Source organism: Aethina tumida, chromosome 5, assembly GCF_024364675.1.
Source record: "Aethina tumida isolate Nest 87 chromosome 5, icAetTumi1.1, whole genome shotgun sequence".
NCBI lineage: Eukaryota > Metazoa > Arthropoda > Insecta > Coleoptera > Nitidulidae > Aethina > Aethina tumida.
In genome coordinates this window covers 28,773,633-28,797,615 of record NC_065439.1, presented here as the reverse complement: position 1 = coordinate 28,797,615, position 23,983 = coordinate 28,773,633, and the positions used below count along the sequence as shown (strand labels likewise).

Below are 23,983 nucleotides of genomic sequence, written 5' to 3'. Positions count from 1 at the left end.
TATCGCATTACCTGAGCTCTCCTCGGTCCAAGGACGCGTCGATACGGCCTTTGCTGTTGCCACTCATCACGTCAATCCCTTCTTTCTTTTTTTCCTTTTTTGTTTGTTTTCGGTTTGCACCGACGACGAGTCATTCCGAAAGAAGGGACACGTGCACGGTCCATAAACCGCGGAGACGAATTAGTGCGAGATGCGGCGGTAGCACGGTCGGGGACGGCGAGGCCAAGACGCCACTTGCCGGTGACAGTTTATCACGCGAGACGCGGAGCATGTATAACTGGAACTGTAAAATCTGGCGAAGACGCACAACTCCCAGCCAAGACTTCCTTCCACTCGAGAGATTACGACTCTGTGCGGTCTCTGTGCAACGGAAAAACGTTCATAATTTCGAAATGAGTCGATGTGTTCCGAAATTTGTCACCAGGTTATCTCGAGGACGCGAACGCGGACGAACGGACGGACGAACGGACGAACGGACGAACGACCGGGGCAAAGGGGGCAAACGGGGCAGAAGAAGGAGCGGATTCCGCGGAGATGGTGGATCTCGGAGGCGAAGAAGAAGTGGGGTGTGCACGGCGTGTCCGTGTCACCCGATGACAGATTTATGTGGACAGGTTACAGACGTGGCCGATGCGGCATTGGTCGGCCGTCGCCAAGGGCACGCAACACATACACATACGGCGCCCGTTATCGAGAAACTTACCGGTTGTTTGCCGGAGACTGCACTCTGCTCTCTGCTTTCTGCTTTCTGCTTTCTGCACAAATCGAATTGCATTTTCGAGTCCATTGCTGACGTGTCTTTTCATGTCATTCATTGTAATCCAATCCAAAACAGTTTTTCGTAAGAGAAATAAATAAATTTAATTAGAAATTGAATATCGTAAAATAATATTAATAACCTCTACTGAATCTACTGAAACTATCTTCTTCTACTCACATTCTATAATAAACGAACTAAAAATCTTGTGATTTCAAATGTATTTAATTTATTTATTTGCATAACATTAATGTATTCAAATTGTTAGATAACTTATTTATTTGATATTAAACAATTAATACATAACAATACTAATACCAGTTTCAATAATAGAAACCAATATCAGTTGTAAAAAATAAAATGACACTAGAATCAGGATATTCTGTAGTCGATTTTTAATCTTTTTCTAACGTAAGAAAATGTATTAATGAAAAATCATCAGTTAGTGTAATAACAGTAAAATGATCTTTTCTTTTTTTAAAAGGCTCAAAATATAGACAGAAAATTTCTCTAATTGGATTTAATTCGTTTGATGAAGAAACAAAATTGAGTTTATCATTGTATTAAATTTTTTACGTGTAATAATAATGAAATAGTATTTTTTAATTAGATTTAAAGCCTTTTTTCCTCTGTCTTTGTGCAGAGCTAACTAAAAAATAAATCAGAAACAGCACATGTGTGGTGTCCATCAATTCTCCGCAGCACAGGTATCCCAAATGAGCCGTGGGAGCAGGAAGAAAGTTGGCCGGGCTCCTTCATAAAAGCGATACGTCCCCCGAAAGTTATTAGACGCCACGGCGTATCGCATTAAGTTTGGAGTGTGGGGGTGGTGGCGGTCCGTGTCCCAGTTGTCTCATAAACACATCTCCTGCCAGATTGAGTGGCGTCGGTTCGCGGCGGCAACGGTGGCGGCGGTGGCGGCGGCGGCGGATGGGGAACACGTGTGCGCCGCGAGTTATCCGCGGACCGGCGTGACATTTTTACTGTAAAAGTTGCGTTATTGATGGCCGGCCGTCTCGAGACAATCACGCTGCGCCGTTACGCTACGTCCCCCGATCCCTCATCCCCGCTGTTTCGACACAGTGTCACATTGCGATTTGTTTATGTTTATGCACATATCGGTCTTTAATTGTGTTTTTATGATGAACATCGAAATGGATTTTAGACGATGCAAAGAAAAAGGGAGAAGAAAAGAAAAGAAAAGAAAAGAAAAGAAAAGGAAGAGGAAAGGAAGAGGAAATGAAGACGTCACAGCTCGAGCAGTCAGTCGACCACGAAAGTGCCATAGGTCTTCGGCAAAATGTTAATTAAGTTGACGCGGGAACGTCTAGGTGGAAATCTCGTAACCCACATAGAGTGGAGTGGTCGTGACAATAAAATTGATAAAATACTCGGGGACATTAGTGTCAGTGGGGGGATGAAATGCGACCGCGTGTGCACCAGAGGTCTTTATTATTAGTTGGAGCGGCTGGAGGACAAAGTTATGGTGACGGTTTCCGCAAGCCGGAGTTTTATGCGACACTCCGTAATAAGCACTCCTCACTTGCTCCGAAGACAGACCTCGTAATTCTGTCGCAACGCTGCGAGGGCTTATCATGTCCTCCCCGAACAAAGCGAACGAATTTCCTGCTGGCTAATAATTAATCTGTGTCGATTACGTGGTTACGGTGTGGTTAATTAGGTAAAACCAGTTTGGAAAGGAACGTGTATTTTTATCGGCGATAATCGTATGCGTGGAGAGTGTGGAGAGTGTGGAGAGTGAGCAGAGTGAACAGACGCTTCCAATAATCCAATGATTTTCCACTTTGTCATTGATTCGATGAAATATCGCGGTCTGACGGGCTTATTACCGATCAGAAAACTTAATAAATCAGTTTGCATACCGGTTCTGGAAATAACACTATAAATCTCGAAAGCAGTGTTGTTCACTCTTAGAATTGAAGCTACAATAATAAACAACGGGACCGGTTCGACTGCACAACCGAGTTTTTATTTGCTTTGGGAGTCGCTCTGCTACCGGTGATCGATGCGCGAATCGGCCTTTTAATTATGTTCGTGCGACACCTATTTAATTACTGCATCTTTTTATGCCGACCGAGTCGCGCAATCTGTTCATAAGATGCAAATTCGCATCGGTCCGATCGACGTCGGGGTCGAGTTTATTCCACGGAGCAATATCCACGTCCGAACATTACCTGTTCCCATAAAAAATCCACTTTCTGTATAGAGCAGGCCATCTGTATGCCGGCTGGAATCCCAGATAGCTGAGATACAATCGGCCGGCGAGGGAATATATTCCGCGACTGGAACAATATATCGGCTTAATGTATACTAAATGAGCCTCTGGCGCCCCCTTTTTCTTCCTTCGCACCCTTTTTTCCCCTTCGCATTCACCTCTCCACGTCAAATGTCACGCACATACGTGAGGCGATTCGATTTTTAATTAGTCTGCACCTGAGACAGACGAGACGACGATCAAACTGGGTGGAAAGGTGGTGACGCTCTCCCAAACGGCACACATTTCCCTTATATCCCGATGCAGGCAGCCTCTAAATGGCACTTTGCCAAGCGCCGCACGAAATGAAACTCGCAAAATGTTTCGTATTTTTATTATTAGACAATCTTCCCGGTTCTTTATTGCGCCAAATTTGCATCCACATCAACTTCCACCGGATCCGGCTGAAGCAATTCGAGGGATAATTGAAGGATTAATCCTAAATTTATCGATTCATTTTTACTTAACTGTCACTCCGCAGTTGACGTTTAAATTAGAAGTAATGTCATCAATTTGAGGCAATAACCTTCTCCACGATGGTTAGTTAATAGGTGACACGAATCGAATACAATAAATCAATTTATCCGTTTAATAGAACGATTTATATCGTTAATAATAAAGTTAGTTTACGATGATTGACACAATAATTGTCCGATAGTTCGTAACATGTGAATAACACATTTGAATGAAAAAGTGATAAAGTACAATTAAGTGGTATTAATGTTGGTTTAACTGGTTTATTTATGGCACCATCAAGGTTTTCCCTCCGCTCCGAATAAAACTCATAATGAGGAGACGGGAACAGCAGCAGCACCACCAGAACTGCAGCAGGCACTATAGGGCTGTTTGTCCGTTTTCAATAGATTCCATAAATCGCCGACTATTAGACGGACATGAATTTCTGTTTGCAATTTAGGCGAATGTATCAAATTCACTTCTGATTTTGACAGTGGTTTGGAATAGCAATATGTCGTCGGCGGTAGAAACCTGGCGGTCGCGCGAGCAATCTGCGGTAAATCAATCTGAAAATGAAGCATTGTTTGATGGCAGAGGGGGCTGTATAAATTATGAGATCATTTCGCCGGGAATCCACTGATATTCACACAGGTGTATGTCGTCCATCATGTTCGCTGCGCCGAGGACTCGCCGTTTTTGCCTTTTTTGCCCTTTTTGCCCTTTTTGCTTTTACAATGGTTTCATTATTGCACCGTAAAAAACAGACAAAATGTTACCGTGTTACTCTCTCTCTCTCTCTATGCAAACTTGACTCGATTAAAACCCGCTTTTTATTGGGGACTTTTAAAAGCTTCCCTCATTTTTTCTTGTTTCATTCTTAAGGACATCCGATCCTACATCCTGCAATCGATATTTCCATCCTTCGAATTTCCTTGTTTTGCAGCGCAAAATAAAAACTAACAACACGCGTCGTAACGAAAGTAAAAGAGCGGCCGTAGTTTTCTATAAACCGATTAATTCCGCGGCCGATCCGCTCAAATAAAATCGAATGGTCATGGAGGGTAGCGAAAGGAAGACGGGAGGCGGCAACGCAATAATCATCGGCGTGCGTAAATGTTGCGTGATACGAGTCCAAGAGAGACTCGTGGGGGTCCCACGTGGACTTTTTACGGGACACTCTTGTGCGGCACTTCATGTTTACGAGCGCATTCCGTTAATGGGGAACCACCGGCGCTCTTATGCTCCATCGGACGTAATTATGGCCGAAGAATCGCCAACAATCAGACCAGCTACCAGCTACCCGTATTCACCGCTAAATTCATATTTATCTCTCTTATTATTAACGTTTAGTGTTATTGCTTGATGGGCCGATGCTTTTATTTCATTGTTATTGCTCGAGAAAAGATCTGCCCATGTTTATTAATGGCCACGTTATTTGCTTCTATTTTATGCTGTTATTTGGCAATTTGTTGGCCCACTCCTGTTGTCCTGTTTAAAATGAGATAAATTGTCTTATTGAATGTGATTAAGAGTTGTTTATCTTTGAGTTAATAACAGACGATTAATTGTTAACATTTGTACATGAGAAAATATATAATTAGATTGATGCAATTATTTTTATATCCTGCGATATTTTTGTCTTCCTAATTTCGACTTCCAACAAACAAATTAAAGAACCCGCAGAAACAAAATTTTTTCGTAGAGTTAAAAAGTGTCGAATTAAACAAGAATTGATGAAATGGGATTAGTTTAATTTCGTCACTAACATACTGCATGTTTATTATAAATCGATCAGTCAGTCAATTCCGCTGACCGCTCCGATCTGCGAATCGTCGAGTGACGTGGAGTGCGGAAGACAGGCCCCATCGAAATCTGCAGCCGTCACCGCGGCCGCGGCACCGCGGGTCCCGCTGTCCGTGACGCGTCGGTCGCCGCCGTCGTCGTCGTCGTCTTGACACGGACACACGTCCGAAGTAGGGAGATACGCACGTCAGAGCCACTCACTCACACGCTGACTTTTCACTCGCGGCCCTTGGCAAAAGGGACGGTCGGTGGCGGCGGCGGGGTGGGGAGAAGGGCCTCTAAACACACGACGGGGGTTCCAAGGGCCGAATGTAAACAGTGTGATTTCGGTGCTCGCCCTGTTCACGTCACGAGGCGAATGAAAGGGAGACTCTTTCTCTCGCTCAACTCGCAGAAAGGTTAGTTGTTGTTGATGTTGTTGTTGTTGTTGTTGTTGTTGTTGTGACGTGTTGTTGTTATTATTTCTTTTCTTGAGGTAAATTCACTTGCTCTTTCTTGTTTTCTCATTCTAATTACCGTTCCTATAGGAAGAAATGGTAACTTTATGAAATCAAATGCACGAAAGTTATGTTGGTACGTACGTGTTTCATGACAGAGTTGCGACGAAGCAACGCGCCACGCCGGGTTTTCGATAATCTTCCGCCGTTCGAACGGACGGACGATAAACATAAATCAGGTCGCGTTCGGGCGTCGAGGGCGAAGCGAGAGTGAAAACCCGTTGGCGGGTGGTGTACGGCGTTGCCATCCGTCAGCACCTGCGGGAAGCTGTGGGAACGGCGCGTCCTCGCATCACCTGGACCTCCCGGTGGCTGCCGTGATGGAGGATCTGCCGCCTCCTACGCGGAATCGGTTGCCCCACGTGTGCCGTAACGGAATTAGTTCCAATTCTTGCCCAACAACACAAATCATAAAAAATCGAAAAAAGTCGCATTTGTTTAATTTTTTAGGCCATTTGTCCGGAGTCGGTTGATTTATTAAGCAATAAATTCCGCGGCCAATAACTCCGAACGGTTTTTGTGTTTGAGACACGTGATATATGGAATGCAGACAATAAATTTATTTTGGGGAAATAACGTGCGTTTAATGGAGCCAAAGTTAAGGATAATCTGTCTTGGACCGTCGTCGTCCTTCTTCCGTCGCCGCTCCTCTATGGAAATGTGACGGTAAAGTTTCAATAAACGTCCAATCGGGTCAGCGGCGGACGAGGCTTATTTAATATACCGACCAAAGGACAAATACTTTTCCGCTTAAACAGAACAGAATTCCGAAAACATTGCATATGCAATGAACTGTTTAGACTTACATGTCCTCCGCTGATGTTGACGCAGATAAGGGTTAAATGAAGTTTCCACCGCCGAGAATGCATGTCCCATTTGTTTGTCTCGGGACATCGGTGACAATGATTGGCAATACTTTCCATTTAAATTTCCGCCCAATTTTTCGACGTTTCCTCGATCGATATGCAAAGAACTGGTCAGTCGATCGGTGGGTCGGTTGTCCCATAATGACTAGATAAAAACAATTAGTGGAACGGCAGTTAAGCCTAATGGATGAATACTGGTAGTCGCGGTGTAGTCGTCGTAGCGTCGTAGATTATAGACTGTTTAGCATACATAAACGGTTTTGATTGGTGAGTATGGCTCCGGCGATCCCGGTCAATAACAATAAAAAAGATATCAGTTGACATCTGAGCCCATCAAGCTCAATTAATTGGACTGGCATTTAAAAAAAGTGTCGATAATAAACATTAATCAGCAGTGTCAATCTTTCCTCACATTATATACCTGGTACTGATGATGATGGTGGTAGTGGTGGTGGTGGGTTGGCGTGGCAGGTAGACGAGAACTTTTCAGCCACATTTTAATTACTTTAGAGTCGGATTCAAAACAATTTTAATGATGTCAGCGGTAAAAGTGACGAAGGTTTTACGAGTACAAAAAAATTTAGCAGCAATAAGATTTATAGACGCGCTCAACTCAATAATCAGGAGTGCGAGCTGAATTCCCGAAGTTAATTTCAGTCAGCGCTGACTGACGGCTGGCGAATTTAAGATTTTATTATACGGGGCCGACCCAACAACTATGTGTATGAATGCAATATCTCTCGGGCGACACTTTTTCCTGCTGCTTGCTAAACGATAGTTGACAAGGGTCGTCGGCCCACTTTATTCTTCTCCACCAGTGGAACACGTCACTCTATTAGAGTCGCATTCGACTACTTTTTAATAATTAAAAAATACATAAATTTATTTCGTTTGTCACGCCGCCGTTTTATTAATATAGATAGATTTGGAAGGTGTGCGACGACAGACGACAGAGTCTTTTCGTCTCTTTTCAAACCCTCACTCCGGCATTGATCTGTCGGATGGACAGGAGAGTTTTGGGGGTGGCGGTGGCGGTGGCGGTGACGGTGACGGCAACGGCCGTAGTCAAGGGGGTTGAAATGTCACTCGGACAACGCTGTCACTCCGACAGACGTCTCGCCACGTCAGACCGACCGATCCGATACGCCGCGACGATCATCTACCTTCTCTCCGCTCTTCTCCGGAACAATCAATAAGTTCGAAGCGACAGCGTTTCCGTCGTTCCGTGTCAATCCCGAACTGGTCGCGTTAATTGTCAAATCCCACACGACTTTTCTTCCCTTAATCGCGTCACGTATCAATTCACATTAACGATTATTTTTTTTATCAGTACATGGAGAACTCTTTAACGTTGTCTACAAAAGCAACAACGATTTTGTGAAAAAAAAAACAAGACGAAATAAAAATCTTAAAAATGTTGAGCAGAGGAGAAAATGGGTCGGGAAGCGTGTGCAGAGAAAGGAACAGACGGAACGAAAGACAGCGGGCGCGTGCGACCCTTTGACGTCGGAGTCATTTATACACCGACAGGGGTCCGCGCTCCGTTCACATACTAACATTTATTAGATCGATTTTCTAACAATTATCCGATTGATCAGTTGTGTAATGTGTGTCTTTTGTTTTCAGGTAAGCATCACCACCCCATAGCATAGACGGACGGGTAAAGTAGAGTAGAGCAAGTAATTGGTGCTCGGTCGGGGGAGGGTAAGAGTTTAGAACGATGATTAAAAATAATAAATTCGAGAACATTAGGAAAACAAACAGGGCAAAGTTGGGCGAATTCGGCATTGTTCCCGTTTTATGCGAATGATTCAATTTTATTTAATTCGTCTCCGTAGTACCACAAAACATTTCCAAAACAGTGAGTCGAGGGTTAGACACAGACATAAAGGGAGATAAAGAAAGAGGAAATGCCGGGCATGGAATAATGCATAATTCGGTCATAAAATATGTCAGGGTCCGTAGAATTGAACGCTATCCTTCAAAGAGGGCAGGTGGGGGGCAGGACGGGCTCTAGATTTATTGGGCAATAAAGTATTATAATTAAACGCGTTCAGGACCCGCGATGTCACTCCGGCTACGTCTATAAATCTAAAGGGTGTACGCCAGTCCGGCGGTTCACCCGGCTCTCTCCACTCTCTCCACTCTCTCCACTCTGCACTCTCTCATACAGAGCAAAGGTGAGGCGAAAACATTCGCCCGCATCCCCGATACGCTTTATTGAAACAATTCGCCCGTAAATTACAACCGCCACTCTATAATGCAGAACACCACTAACTGTTCCTTGATCGGTCGATCGATCGATCGATTGTTACCTGTGCCGAAAAAAGGCGCTCCTTCCAAATATCCGCTGAGTGTCCGAAAGTTAGTGGCGCAATAAATTTTCAAGACATGTAGCAAATACATAATCAGCGGTGGCGGCGGCAGCGGCGGCAGAAGAGACGGTCCAGGGCTTAAATTAATTCGAATCACGTTAACGAACGTTACTAAATTAGTGGAGGCAGAGGGAGGGAAAGAAGGGGCTGCCCGGGATATGCGGTCACCGATGACACGGTGCAGTTCGTCGGCCACCCACCCCCTTTCCACTTTCGGTGATTTACGTCTTAACCTTGTTTTGCGTTGTTGCGTTTATTTATGTCGAGAGAAACATGCACACACACGCGACTTTACCCAAATTTTTACATGGGCGAAACGGTTAACAACGGACGGACCGAAGGTATTTCTGTCGTATTAATTATTTGCGTGTCCCGGAGAGAATTATTGCGGGCAACTAGGCAGACTAGGCGTCTATTTTCGAGTCGATTAAGGCAGCTGTTTAGCAGACAGATCATACGTTAAACTTTGATAGGCTTTTATCCTTCGCGACGATCGTCGTCTTTGGCAACGACATGATAAACTTGGAAAATATTTCCGTCCGACTCGGCCGTGTGATATATGCGGCATTTTATTAAATCGAATAAATCGTGCGCCGCTGCGTGTTTATGAGTGGTGTGTGTCACGGTCCGGTCTCGTGCCCAAATATAGAGGTCGCTGCTGCCGCTGCCGCTGCTGCTGCTGCTGCTGTTGCTGTTGCTGCTGTTGCTGTTGCTGTTCCTGCTGCTGCTGCTGCTGCTGCTGATCAGTTCTTGATTTGTTCTGTTGGCAGGCCGAGTTGCACAACCGCTAATGGGGTCCGCTGCCACGTTAAACGTCGACATGACACACATGACACACATGACACGGTGGTGGCAGGTGCAGTCACTCGGCGGGGACGTCTCTGGACGGATCGGTCCGGTGCTTGAGGTCGCAATCGCCGCGCGACAAATTGCTTACATCCAACGGTACAAGTATTTCGCATTTCCAAAGGCAATTACGCGCCATGTGAATTTCCCACGCATCATATTTCAGCCCTCTCTGTTCCTGACACTCGTTTGTTATGCAAATGGCCGAGCGGGACAGACAACAGGACAAATGATTACTTACTTATTATTGAATTATCATATTATGAATCCACCTGCCACGGACGGTGATTCGGTTTCCATATCACTGCGACCGACTCTTCCATTGTTTCCCTTCTATGGATTTGATGGACGCGGTGAAATTACACGGATAATGGACCCGTTTCGAGCCATTCACTCCGAAAAAGTGTCATCGTCAAATAAAAACGTAGCTAGCTAACTAACTAACTAGAATCAACACACACACACACACACACACACAGTGGTGCACGTGAACTGCTTGACATTCACGGATAATCGCATTCGGCGAAGAATTGTTGTGTCATGAAGAGCACAAGCGTCTATCAGCTATCACGTAGCGTCGCAGCTGTGACTCACACGAAGCACACATTATGATTGTTAAACGCAATGACAGATTTATGGGCAAACAGACGCACAAGTCTCTCGTAATGGTGCACGCCATCCATATTATATTGTAAGCGATTCTAAACAACGACGCCACGTAAAAATAACGATTTCGAAACATTTTTTTTCGTTTTCGTTTTCGTATAAATAGTCACCGCGTTTGTTTTCACGTTGGAAGGTTTGATGAAATGATGAACAGGTGTTAACAGATTCTCAGCTGTCTCTGCGCGACATTACAATGCGACTCAGACACTGTCGTAAATTTAACCCGTCCTGTCCGTCTGTCTGTCTGTCTGTCACTCTTTGTACTTGTGCGACGAATTACACGGACGTTCGTGCGGGTCGTACATTCGATCGTTTTTCAATTTCTCTGCCAACTTACGTACTAATAAACAATAATAATAACGGTCATTTGTGTGTACTCGTTTTTATTTAAATTCTAATCGTTTCCGAAAGAGAGACAAAGTCACAGTTAATATGTGAGAGTGGAAAAAAAGATGCCGGGCTAATTTGGAGCGTGTGAGGGACGGAGAACAGAGGTGGTGTGTGACGTACACCTGACAGCGTCTGCTAAAACAAGCAATTCAGACGTCAGTCAAGGCAGCCACAATGAGTCCTGTCACTCATCCATCTCGCGCTTGTCTTGTGCATTGTTCGTTTGCCGTTGCTTCTTATTGTGTGCCCTCTCCCTTCCTTCCTTCCTTCGTCCACAAGCCGAGAACACAACGCCAACAACAACTTTTTGCTGAGAGGTGTTTAAAACACGTCGAACGTTCTCCGATTCGGATTGTACCAATTACGGCGCAGCCGAGGATACCATTGGGCTGTTGCACGACGTAATTACATATTTAGATTTACAATGTACGTCGATTTAACGTCACCATTAACATACCGTGTAGTGTAGAAGCTGGCATAAGAGCGGCGAAAGGTCACGGAAGCCGCGACCGCATAAAAAATGTGCGGAGCTATGCGCCCGTCCGAGCATTGTGTGCATCGCGACTCCGAGGCCATTGTGTATCGCGTCGGTGAAATATGCCCAACGCTCCGCACCGGAATCCCATTATCCTCCCGAGACGACGTATCTCGCTGGCGTTTCTTTTCGACCACGAAACGATTCAATAGTGGCACCCAAAATCGGTGGATGGATGAACGGATGGACGGATGGTTCGCGATAACGCCTAATTATTGATAAATCAATTTTAAATGGGGGCAGCTGGACAACAACCTAACCAATTATTTGAGTGTTGTCGGAGAGGCGAAAACACGAAACCAACCACATACGTTCTAGAAGTGGTTGGTGGTAATCGCGGCGAAAAATCAGAAAACGTCGGACGATACGAAACGAGGGAGGGGTGGTTAGTATGCGGCGTACGGACCGTTGATTATTGCTCGAGAGCTGAGCTCAGATCCTGGGGGATGGCGTCTATATACTGCTTTATGTCTGAATACGGACGTTCCGGAGAGGAAACGACTCTCCGAGGCTCCCCCACGGTGGTCATAGGTGAGAAATCTTATTTCAGCAAAGTCGTAATCGAACCTAGACACGTCTAATGAAGTTTGCTCACTCCGCCACCCTCCGCCGCCTCCACACTTCCTCTTCCTCCTCCTCATCAACTAAATGATTACGCCGACCGACTTTCTATTTATTTTATTCCGAGCGATTAAACAATCAGATCAAACAGACGGTGTGGATATGTCTCCGAAGCAAATTAGATCTTTGTGATGCGCCTCCGTACATAAATCATCGCCAAACAAACGGTATTTATTACAGCCATAAACGTTTAGCAATAAACTGCAACAGTGAGTACAAAGTGAACCAGAACCGCACAACTCCTCCGTGTGGTTTATTGCCGCTGTTGACTAACATAATCTTTTGTTAACGCCGTTTAATGATGTATTTAAATAACTATTGACATTGCTCAAGAGAATTTTAACAGCCACGAATTATTTATTGCTTACACATACACACAACTACCGACACACACGGCTTTCAAGTGCGCTTTCATCTCGCTGATAAAAATCCCATTTTAATTGTTTGCGCGCCACATTATGATGCTTTAGTATCAATAAAGGTTTACTCCGTAAATCAGAGAGGCCGACGAAAGATGTGCCGCTATGCAAACCAGATTAGGAACTGTGCGTCTAATCCACCTGATACGTACGTAACGTATGAGGCAATTGTTTCTAATTGCCTCACGGCGGCAATAAATAATATTTCTGCCGTCCATCAAAGGCAGGACACGTCCGCTTCAATGTCACGTCCAATCGTCAAAGTGTTGCAACGATAATGCAACATTAAAATGCGAGAGAGAGGGCGCAATAATTGCCGAGTGGAATCGCGAAGGCGCCGTCCGATACGTGAGTTCACTCTCACGAGTCTGCGATAGATCCTGTTCCTTCGCTCGTCCGATCGTCCGATCGTCCATCCGTCACTCTGTCCGACTGTCTGTCTGTCGGGCACCACGTTGATTGGCACCCGATGACCCTTCTGCATTCTAATTGATAATTAGCCTTGTCCGCGGACGTTTTAAGCGGATCACGCGGCTCCGGACGAGGAACAAGTGACGGCCCAAATTTGGAACGCCGACGACACCCAACTGATAAACAATGAGGAGGAGAGAGAGAGAGAGAAAGAGCTGAGCAACAGACCGTTCGGTTTTAGGGAAGAATTTTAAAAGGATAATAAAATAAATTTGACGCGTCCTGACACAGCGCCGTTATGCAGCACACACAACGGAATTTCTTTGTGGAAGTAAATTTAGTGAGAGAGAGTTGTAGGGTGTGTTTTGTTCCTTAACGCGCAGCAACGCGGACTTTTATCAGGACGTTGTTAGTGAATGCCCGGTGTGGACAAAGCCAAATGGGGCTGTAAATTCAAGCCAGCATCATGTAACAATGTAATAGGGACATCGTAAGCTGGACTAGGGACATGCAGAAAGAGCATGAGTGTTAGTAATGGCTCCGTGAAATTACCACCGAGCGCTAAAGGACGACATCATGTTATTGCGTCAAATCTCTCGCAAGATATGCTCCATCAACTCTCCTACTCCGCATATTCGGTTCTCACATTACGCCCAGACTCACATCCGAATAACTTTTGCCACCTTTTTACTCGTAATTGTGATACATTCTAAAGACACGGACTGCTCCACGTCAGTTCGTCCGTCGCAGACGTCAAGAATGTGTACCAACACAATGCCTCCAACATATGCTGCAATTGTGTTTCCTAACGACCGCCACTGCGATTCTTTTATCAACATCTTAATACCGGCTAATTAAATTAGAGTGATTTCTCGTTCCCGTTCTGCCACGCTCGACACAATGGACCATCACCGTCATCACATTCGTTCGAGCACACACACTCATCTTCAGTCGTCGGTCATTCTTCTCGCAGCACAAAACAATTATATCAATACCTCCGCCGATATAATTAAACCCGATTCAATCAATCATTTGTTTCCCGGCCACCTGAAATCCATCATCTTCACCGCGCTGACAATCCACCCATACATCCTCGTCCCGTACCTGGTTGATGTCTTCACAAAGGAACACTCGTCAACAATCTGTCTGCTGACTCACGTTAAACATGGACACATTTTTTCCGTTCATTTGCACCACTGCAAAAACCGAATAATCTAATTAGAAGGAGAACCGAATGCGTAAATGCGCGAACGTTGTTTCCTAATTAATGTCGATCATACCCTTAATTCCGATTGGCCCATAAAACTACTTTAAACATCACTTAAACACAGAACTCGATTTGAATTCGGTACGAGTTCCGATCGGTCTGTGCGATCGGACCGCAGCGGGACGTTCATCGTGCAACGTTTATTCGCAATATCTTTAATCAGTGAGGAATTTACGGCCGAACATGCTGCAGTTCTGCAGTTAAATGTGGACTTTTTTAAATAAATAATTAACGACGATATTGCGCCTATTAGCCTGTTGCCTGTTGCCTGCCCGTGTATTTTACATGTATTATGTTTCAGTTATAAATAGGCGGGTGTCCATTCGCGATTGCGTTTTGAGGCTCCCACACTAAATCATCGGCCTTTACTCGCACACACTAATTTAATTAAGTCGCTCGACCTCTTCCGACCGACTCAACAACAGCAACAACGTAGATAATGTTTTAGTGTAGTTTCGCAGTGGTGAATTTTTTGAGTGGCTCATGACACAGTGGCATTCCGCGAACATAAAGCGGAGCAGAGCAGTGAGCACGGGAGGGGGAAGAGAGAAGAGAGAGAATGCCTTCCCAAAGTCGAGAACAATACGGCGTTTCGTCCGGTGGTGTTGCCACCACCACTGATTTATGCACCATTGTCTTTCATTTGAGCGCATATTTCTCGTATAAGGCATCGAACGGCCGTATCTCACGAAGTGCACCGTATTTATGGAGCCTATCTAATGCCCCTGCGCTCCTTATCAGCGCCCCTGTCCGTCTGTCAGCGCACCTGCGATGTACCACAATTAATTCGTGGAATCGAGAAAAAACGAAGCGAAGCACGAGAGTTGCTCAATATCGGCGGCTCAGCCTAATCTGATGGCTGTTAATGAATGTGAGAGCGGCGGTGCCCCGGTGATCCGATCTCCGCCAATTTATAGAATCGCCGTGGCCCGTTCGGACTCATCCCTCTCCGTGTTAACTGCCTCTTAACATGAACAATTTCTCGATAGCATCGCTGCTTTTGGGGCAGCAGATGAAAATGGCGATGGATGAAGTTGGAGACGGTCGCGGAGGAGAAGAGATCGCGAGGAGGGCGTGTGCACGTACGTTCACTGTCCAAACACGGCTCCTCCAACAATGAACAATGGCAACATAAATCAGCGTAATTAGTTTCAGTAAAGCTGCTGTATCTACATGCTGAGTCGAACGACCAACTCATTGGTCAGAGATGTGCGTCCTCGTTGACTTTACTCCGCCTTTCGATGTAGCGCTGCAATCCTACCTAGCTAGTATTCCTTGACAACAATTACGCTGTTTGCATTGCGGATCGCTGTTCTGGTAGCGTAATGCTCCATGTTGATACAAGCGTGTTACTGCTATCGCTTACCGGCATCGCACATGGGCTCCTCCGCTGCTCCCTCTCCTCTGCCTCCTCCGCCGCATTTATTCCTAATGACAGCGTTCCTTCGTTTAAAATTCTTCTTCTCCGCTCCGGATCACATATCACGCCACTTTATGGTCGCAATAATACATGCTAGATAACGTTTAATTCTAACTCACCTTATCGTGACTCTTTCTCCTCCAATCCTGCTCTGCTTTACTTATTCCCTCTCTCTCTCTCTCTCTCTCTCTGTCTCTGTCCCTTCCTGCCGTTTTAGTGCACTCATACGATAATTAATTTATTAATCCGGTCTACATAACCATCTGAACACCTAAAGATCACACACACAACATTCGACTCGCAAGAATAAACAATCGTTTATCTCTTTGTACCCTTTCTCGTCGCCCAATAATCCATACACCCATATATTTCAGAAGAGAGTGTTCGCAGTTTATCTCATTAGGAGAAAACATCGGTGCAACTCCTTAAACAGATCTCGCAGGACTCGCAGAACTGGCGAAATGCAAACGGCTGAATTATTTATGCGTTTCAAAATCATAATGCCGAGATACCGTCGATAGAAAGCTTTGCAGAGGCAGAGGCAGATGTCGACTACTAGTTTCGCAAATGGATCTGAAAACGAAATTTCATCACGAGTTTTCCTGCGCGATATCGCAACCGACCGGAGTTATCTTTTACGGCCGCGCACCACACTATTGCCTTAATCAAATTGTGTTGTGTCAGTGCTGTGCACTTCGATTCTCTCGTCCAGTAAAATAATACGAAAAGTTTATTATTATTATTAATAACGATCAAGTGCCGGTCTGAAAGTTGTCCGACTATCAATTAATTATAACACCTGATACCGGGGGACGATGAAAAACGTGATAGTTCAAGGCGAACTGTACCATGTCATTCCTTTTGAATGATTTAATACAGCTCGGCCAATAAATTATTATTCGTTATTAATGTGTTACGTTTGATTAAAACTATTCCTCATGGTAAGCCTTGCCCGACTGAACGAACATTTACTAAAGCAAATAGTGGATATATTGTAAAAATAATTCACACAAATCTTATGGTCCGCAAAACTGGACGACTCATTAATAATGATTACGTAATGACAGCGATTTATCTCGTATTTTGGGTGGTGGTACTCTGCCGTCAAACGTTTCGACAACAATTTTTGCTGCATTTGTTAACCGGATTTCTCTCGCTTTGTTATAGGGGAAGGTGGTGAAGAAGGATCTCCGGAAGAAGGAGACAAATTGGACGGCGAAGAAGACGTTGGATCGATGACTCCAACTTCCGCCGTCTCTCCTGCACCTCAGGACGATGACCCACAATCTCCGACACCCGGTGACATGCCATCGCCAGCTACACCGAAGTCTTTGAACGAAGAAAACTGCAGGTAACATAAACCACACACGCCTACCCCAAAACTACCGACCACACTAATGGTGTTCATCTCTTTGCAGAGATCGTAACTCGCGTTGCAACTCTCGAGACTCTGTGGAATCACCGATCCCTCCGAGAAGCCCTTCAGCCGAGTCGTTAATGTCTGAAAGAGCCGCTCTGTTAAGGGGAGTACCCCTGGGCACTTCTTTGAGCCCCGTCGGCGTAACCCTTCCGCCGACGTTGCCGGCAGCAGCAGCCGCAGCTCTTCTACCACCGCAATCCGCCGCCATGGCTGCTTATCTCAACGCTGCGGCTGCCGCGGTGGCTCAACAATCGCACAGACTCATGATGACGTCTCCGCTACCGGCCAATTTCAATAGAGCTTCGATATCCCCGTTGGTTTCGTCTTCGTCCTCACCCCCGGGTTTGATTCGTTCACCCGGCGATGTACCCGTGCAGTCGCCCTCGGGCGAAGGCATCCTGGACTTTAGCAAACGCAGTCACAAAAGTGACGCCGGAGACAGCGACTCGGACGTGGTGAACCTAAGCAAACCGGATTCGCCGCCCTGCAGCGCAGAAATCGGCAACGGTCCCCTGGATTTATCAGTGAGCAGTCGAAAACGTACTTCGGAAGAACCGCTAACTCAACCGCCGCAACGCAAAGCCAGAACGGACTACAAGCCTCAAATACCCCAGTGGCCTGGCTCTTTGGGCGCTTCCCATCTACCGTACTTCGCAGCCGCAGTAGCTGCGGCCAGCAGTCTGTCACCCAAAAGCAACACTCCGGAACTGTGGAACGGGAAATTAAAACACGTCACGCCCACTCCAAGCGATGCCACCAAGGCGCTCGAAAAAATGAGCGAATTGAGTAAATTGGGAGGCGAAGATCTGTTCCGTACGATGGCGAACGCTGCGCCCGGAAACTCGGCCAGCAACAGACACAGCGCTTGGCAATCCCACTGGCTGAACAAGGGAGCGGAGCAAGCGAAAGACGTGCTCAAGTGCGTGTGGTGCAAGCAGAGTTTCCCGAGTCTGGCCGCCATGACCACCCACATGAAGGAAGCGAAACACTGCGGCGTCAACGTTCCCGTCCCTCCGATGCAATCGCAAAACGTAAATCCCCAACCGCCGCAGATTTCGTCGCCCTCCCACTCAAACACTACCTCCTCTTCGAACTCGTCCAAGCCCAATCCCTCAGACTTGAACATGTTAATCAAAGAGACGATGCCTTTGCCCAGGAAATTAGTTAGAGGTCAGGACGTGTGGTTGGGCAAAGGGGCGGAACAAACGAGACAGATTCTCAAGTGCATGTGGTGCGGCCAAAGCTTCAGATCTCTGGCAGAGATGACCTCTCACATGCAACAAACCCAACATTACACCAACATCATTTCTCAAGAACAAATCATCTCGTGGAGGTCGTCGGACGAAAAGGGTGGCGGAGGCAGCAGCAGTTCGGGAAGTAACCCTCCTCCGGGCGGCGCAAGCAGTCACGTAAGCGCCGTTCTGACTTGCAAAGTTTGCGACCAGGCTTTCAGTTCCTTGAAGGAACTCAGCAACCACATGGTGAAGAACTCCCACTACAAAGAGCACATAATGAGATCGATAACTGAGAGCGGCGGAAGACGTCGCCAGACCAGAGAGAAGCGCAAAAAATCGTTGCCCGTTCGAAAACTGTTGGAGTTGGAGAGGGCACAGCACGAATTCAAGAACGGCGACAACGGAAGCATCATCGATAAAATGCGCGACTCTTCGTCGATGGCCGGTAGAATCACGTGCGAAAAATGCGGCAATAAAATCGAGACGTCTCAATTCGTCGATCACATCAGACAGTGCGTCGGAGGCATGACGAGCAATCAGAGAAACTTTCTCAAAAACGCTCTGATGTCCAACAATATTCTACCTCCGGAAAGTCCGAACCGAGACAAAATCAAAACCCCCAGCGACAAATCGCCGTCGCCACAACAAAGGTCGCCGTCGGTGACCGATCTGAGTTCCAAAGAATCCGCACCGTCGACCGACAACAACAACGGATCGTCTCCGTCGGTGCTCAACGCCATTGAAAAACTGATCGAGAAGAGTTTCGACTCGAGATCTCGACAAAACGCCTCTTTCCCCGGTCACAATCCGGGCACCGCTCCCATGGGATCCAGCATACTGAAAAGGTTGGGAATCGACGAGAGTGTGGACTACACCAAACCGCTGGTGGACGCCCAAACCATGAACCTGCTGAGAAACTATCATCAGCAACAAAGTCAACATTACGGCAGAAGAGAGAGGAGTGGCAGCGAGTCGAGTTCCGTTTCCGAAAGGGGAAGCAGTCGAGTCGATTCCCTAACTCCCGAGAGGAAGATCGAGGTAACCGGCATGCCCACCATCACCAGCACTCCACGATCCACTCCCGACATCAAACGAGAGAAATCGCCGTTGGTCGAAAAGAGTCGGGAACTCGGTGAATTGGTCGTGAAGAAGGAGATGGACGACGACAACAACGATGCCGGACAATTGGAGAATCACCAGGAGGGGGGAATCAAACAGGAGATCAAACGCGAAGCGGAAGACAACGAAGAAGAGGCCGACAGTTTCCACAGCAACGGAGACATTAGCAAGGAAGAGGAGGAGGAGAAACGCACCAGTCCGTTGACCAGTCCGCGTCAGCCTGTTCATGCACCCGACATCGTGCCGGCGAGCCCTTGCAGAAACAGCACGGCCAGCCCTGCGAGCAGCGACAGGTCGGCGACACCGAGAAGCACCAACGGAGAGAGAAAACCTCCGGGAGGTGGCAGTTTGGGGGCGTTGAGCTCGATGTTTGACAGTTTATCCGGTGCCAACGCCTCTTCTAACGACAACAACAGTCAATCGACTGGCAAACGGGGCTCGAGCCATCCGCTGGCCGCTCTGCAAAAACTCTGCGATAAGACTGAAACTAACACAAACAACAGATCCCACGGCACGGCGCCCCCGTCGTCGTCGTCGTCGTCGTCGATTTCCGCCTCCAACATCATCACCTCATCGGGCAGCAGCAGCAGCAGCGGCATCGGCGGCACCGCTCCGGGTGCGATCTTGGCCTTCAGTTGGGCCTGCAACGACGCCGTCATGACGTCCGACTCGATAATGAAATGCGCGTTCTGTGATACGCCCTTCATTTCGAAAGGGGCGTACCGACACCACCTGTCGAAGATGCACTTCGTCAAAGACGGCGTCATTCCCGATCCGGTCGCGTTAAAGTCGTCGTCGCAACAGGCGTCGAGCAGCTCCTCCAGCGCCGGAATACCGCTGAAGGGTACCACCTTGGTGCCGACCAGTTCGACGAGCGGCGGTCCCACGTCCGGCGGCAGCAAGAGTCCACCGGCGCCGGCCAGCTTCGAGGAAAGTCCGCACTCCAAGTTTCTTAAGTATACCGAACTTGCCAAACAGTTGTCTAGTAAATACGTGTAAATAGTGTTCAATATATAATAAACATTCCTATTTTGTAAAATATAGTCTTGAAGGCGTACCCGCTTTGAGCGGTATTTTGTGATGTTATCATATCGTAAAAACCAATAGTAATAATAATAATTGTAGCATAGTGATACAACTGTATTATATTCATTGCGGAACTACAAAAAAAAAAAATGAATCTCAAGTGATTATAATTGTTATACGAGTTTTAAGTCACAAAATGAAAAAAATGTAAATATCGAATTAAGTCAGTATTGTAAGATGTATGTATACTTTTGAAGCGGACGGAACGTGTCGCCGACCATCTTTGAAATTTGTGAAAACGGCATTAAGCAATTCAAAAATTTGAATCTGATTAATCAATCAATCAATCAATCAATCAATCAGTCAGTCAGTCAATCGCTCTGTACGTACTAGTTTTCCGAATTTCTCGGAAGCTCGGTTCACAAAAATCTGTCCCGAATCGTTTAGATATATAAAATTAATTACATTAGTTGTTGGTAAAAATGAAAACCATCGTACATTTGGAAGTATTACAAATTAAAAAATTGTAGTGTAATTAATTTCGTTTTGAACTACTACTACTACTACTACTACTACTGCTGCTGTTACGTTCGAAAGAAAAAAGGAAGAAAGAAAGAAAGAAGGAAAGAAAGAAAGAAAGAAAGAAAGAAAGAAAGTTTCAAGATACCTACACAAATAAATAAATAAATAAATACTACGTATACGTATATCGTAATATCTCATCTTCCAAGAAAGTTTTTAAATAAATATTTATCAATAATTATACTATACTGAATAATACAAAAGATGTATACGCATTAGCTGATATTCATGGCAAAGCTCTTTTTATGTTATTTAAAATTTTTAAACTTTATTTAATATTTTGTTGTATTTGATCGCAATGAAGGCTCAAATAAATATATGTTATGAATTACAATTGTTTTCCTTAATAATGTTCCAACACGAATTTATTGTTTTATTTTAAAAATACAAGGTAAGTAAGTAAAGAGTTAGTTAGTTAGTTAGTTAGTTAGTTAGTTAGTCAATTAATTTATTTGATTTACATTTACGAGATTATAAAACGAAATACTGTTTGTTTACAAAAACGGTTTGTTATTATAACCCAAATATATGTATGTATAAAAAATACAACAATAAAACCATAACAGTTCAATTTTATTGCTTGCTAATATACATAAAATTTATCGTGTTTATTATATAAACAAACAAACATATTTGATTTGCTATAAAAGGATAAATATAAAAAAAAATGAACGTCGTCAAATTTAAATAAACTTAGGACGGGATTGCTTTTTAGTTTGTTTCCTGGGGATGGAACATTAATAAATTTCGCAAACCCCTAGTGCGGCGGCCCCCCATAAATAAAATTTCGTGCACATCCGCAGAATTGTTCTTATCAATGGCAGAGGCAAAGGCACAGCGACACGAAAAGATGGACGGCAGAAGAACAAGCAAATCCTGACGTAAATCCTCGTACGGCGGGCCGTCTCCACGCCGATATCTGGTGCTAACTGCTGGCAATAGACCTTACGAACGACGGAAAGGGAGGAAGGAGGGCGATACGCCCAAACGTAACGCGTCTTTCCCGCCCGAGATTTGTGTCCTTCGACTTCACAATGGCTGATCCGCTGAAGTATTTGCTGGGCGATGCCCGTATGGAACCGGGTGCCGATAGCCAAGTTGCAAATCACCGTAATGTTCTTCTTCGACGGTGCCAGAATGCGGACTGCGAAATGCCTCTCCGTCCGGACTGTTTGCTGCCGCCACAGTTAATCACTCACGGTCTTAATCCCCTCTATCTCTCTCTGTGTGTGTGTGTGTGTGTGTGTCTTTGTTATAACTGTATTCATGCACTTTTCAATTGGTTTACATATACCACCGGTATGAGGGGAGGTCGGTCGCTACATCCATAAATTAGCCGAAAAGGCTCTAAATATCTACTCTTATTATCTAAATGGGCGTCAGAGTATTTGCAGACGCTGGCTGTTACGCCACCGCCGCTCCTCAAATATTACAACGATACACCGCCCCAAACTGCAGTAATTCACCCCGACCCACTCATCATCACCACCCGGATAAGAAAGCCATGCATAATGAAACCGCAGTCGAGATGTGGGATAATTTGTTGTCGAATTCCATGAACCCAACTTAAAACATAACATTGATTGTTGTTACAATTCAGAAATTTGTTTAAATGAATAGAAAGGGAAAGAGGGGAAATAAATGTGATGTCGAACAGAAGAACATCTCGTGTTCACATGGCGGGATCAATGAGTGATAAATGCATAAAAGTTATTCGGAAATTTATAGTTTCTGGTGAAGACATAAAGCAAATCGAATTTTGGAAACTACCATAACAAATAACTAATGCCAATAACAAAAGTTCAATATGACACACTTCAGATCTTTCAAGTTTCCGTGACAGAGACATCAGTGCTCACATCTGTAGCTGAAGACCGTCCACATTTCCCGCCGGACCGTCCGCTATTAGATCCCTCATATTTTCTCTAATGTGTTTATTTGTTCTTTTTGGATATTTCTCCGACAAATCATAAACACTTATCGCCACAAGCTGACTGACACATTACTTTTCCTTCTTTTTTCTCCAGTTTAATTAAATATTTTCTTCGTCCGTTCGAACGTAACAATGAGCGACCGTTCTAAGAAATTATGAATAATTCTTCGGAGGATGTGAATGAGGAACGCGTCGAACCGATGCTAAGATAACATATGCACGTCACGTAGAAACGAATAAGTTTTGGTGGTGGAATCGAGTATCGAAGTGGAGTCGTGGGCACGGTAGCAAAGTATCCGGACATCACGCGGAGCATTATCATAAACATCAAATAAATTAGTCCGGATAAATTAGTCGGAGATTTACAGCCGATGCGCACACACATGTCCAACTGACGTCGGGTTAAATATTACACCCATTGTGATGTAAAGATGCCATCTTGGTGCAACTCTCTCACCAATGGACGACAATTCGCTCTCACTATGACGTCCCATTCATACACGTCTTGCCCGTGTCACATATCCAACCAAGTCTCACCATTAAACGGGTTAATCCCATATTTTACTTGAAAACTTTACTTCACGTGTGTCACATTTGTTGTTGCACTCGTGAAACAAAAATGGACGGAGACTTGATTATTAATTTCTGGAAGTGTCGATTGTTTATTTGTCTGCGTCGCTTTTTTCTCGTGTTGTATATTTAAGAAAAGTTTTAGTGCAGTGGCCGCCGCCGCCGCTGCCGCCGCCGCCGCCGCCGCCTGTTATTCCGTTCATTCGAAACAATCAAGTCCTCGCAATCAAGCTCAGTGTTTGGTTATATGGCGGGGACGACACTTTTATCAATACGAATGCGCTCCCATAAAGACCACTCGTGTCATCGCGAATCGCCAAACTTTTACTTCCATTTGGCATCGCACTTTTTCACTCTCGACTCCCCAACACACACTGTACACTGTGTATTTGTTTCCGGACGAAATCAATTCATTTCTTTATTGTTGCTCCTCCAATTATTTATTCGAGAAGGATATTTAGTTCAGTTTAGCATAAGTAAATGATAAATTTCGA

The 23,983-nt window shown here is 45.3% G+C and overlaps 1 protein-coding gene across 1 annotated transcript in view; it reads left to right on the top strand.

The window, feature by feature from the left end:
- The window catches only part of LOC109607463 (protein tiptop-like), a 78,486-nt gene extending 57,172 nt beyond the window's left edge, over positions 1–21,314 (top strand). Inside the window, exons 4-5 of the mRNA XM_049968076.1 lie at positions 16,772–16,955; positions 17,023–21,314. Coding sequence (XP_049824033.1) covers positions 16,772–16,955; positions 17,023–20,377 — 3,539 coding nt within the window. The 3' untranslated portion in view covers positions 20,378–21,314. The remainder of the gene's footprint in view (positions 1–16,771; positions 16,956–17,022) is intronic.
- Positions 21,315–23,983: the final 2,669 nt, after the last annotated feature.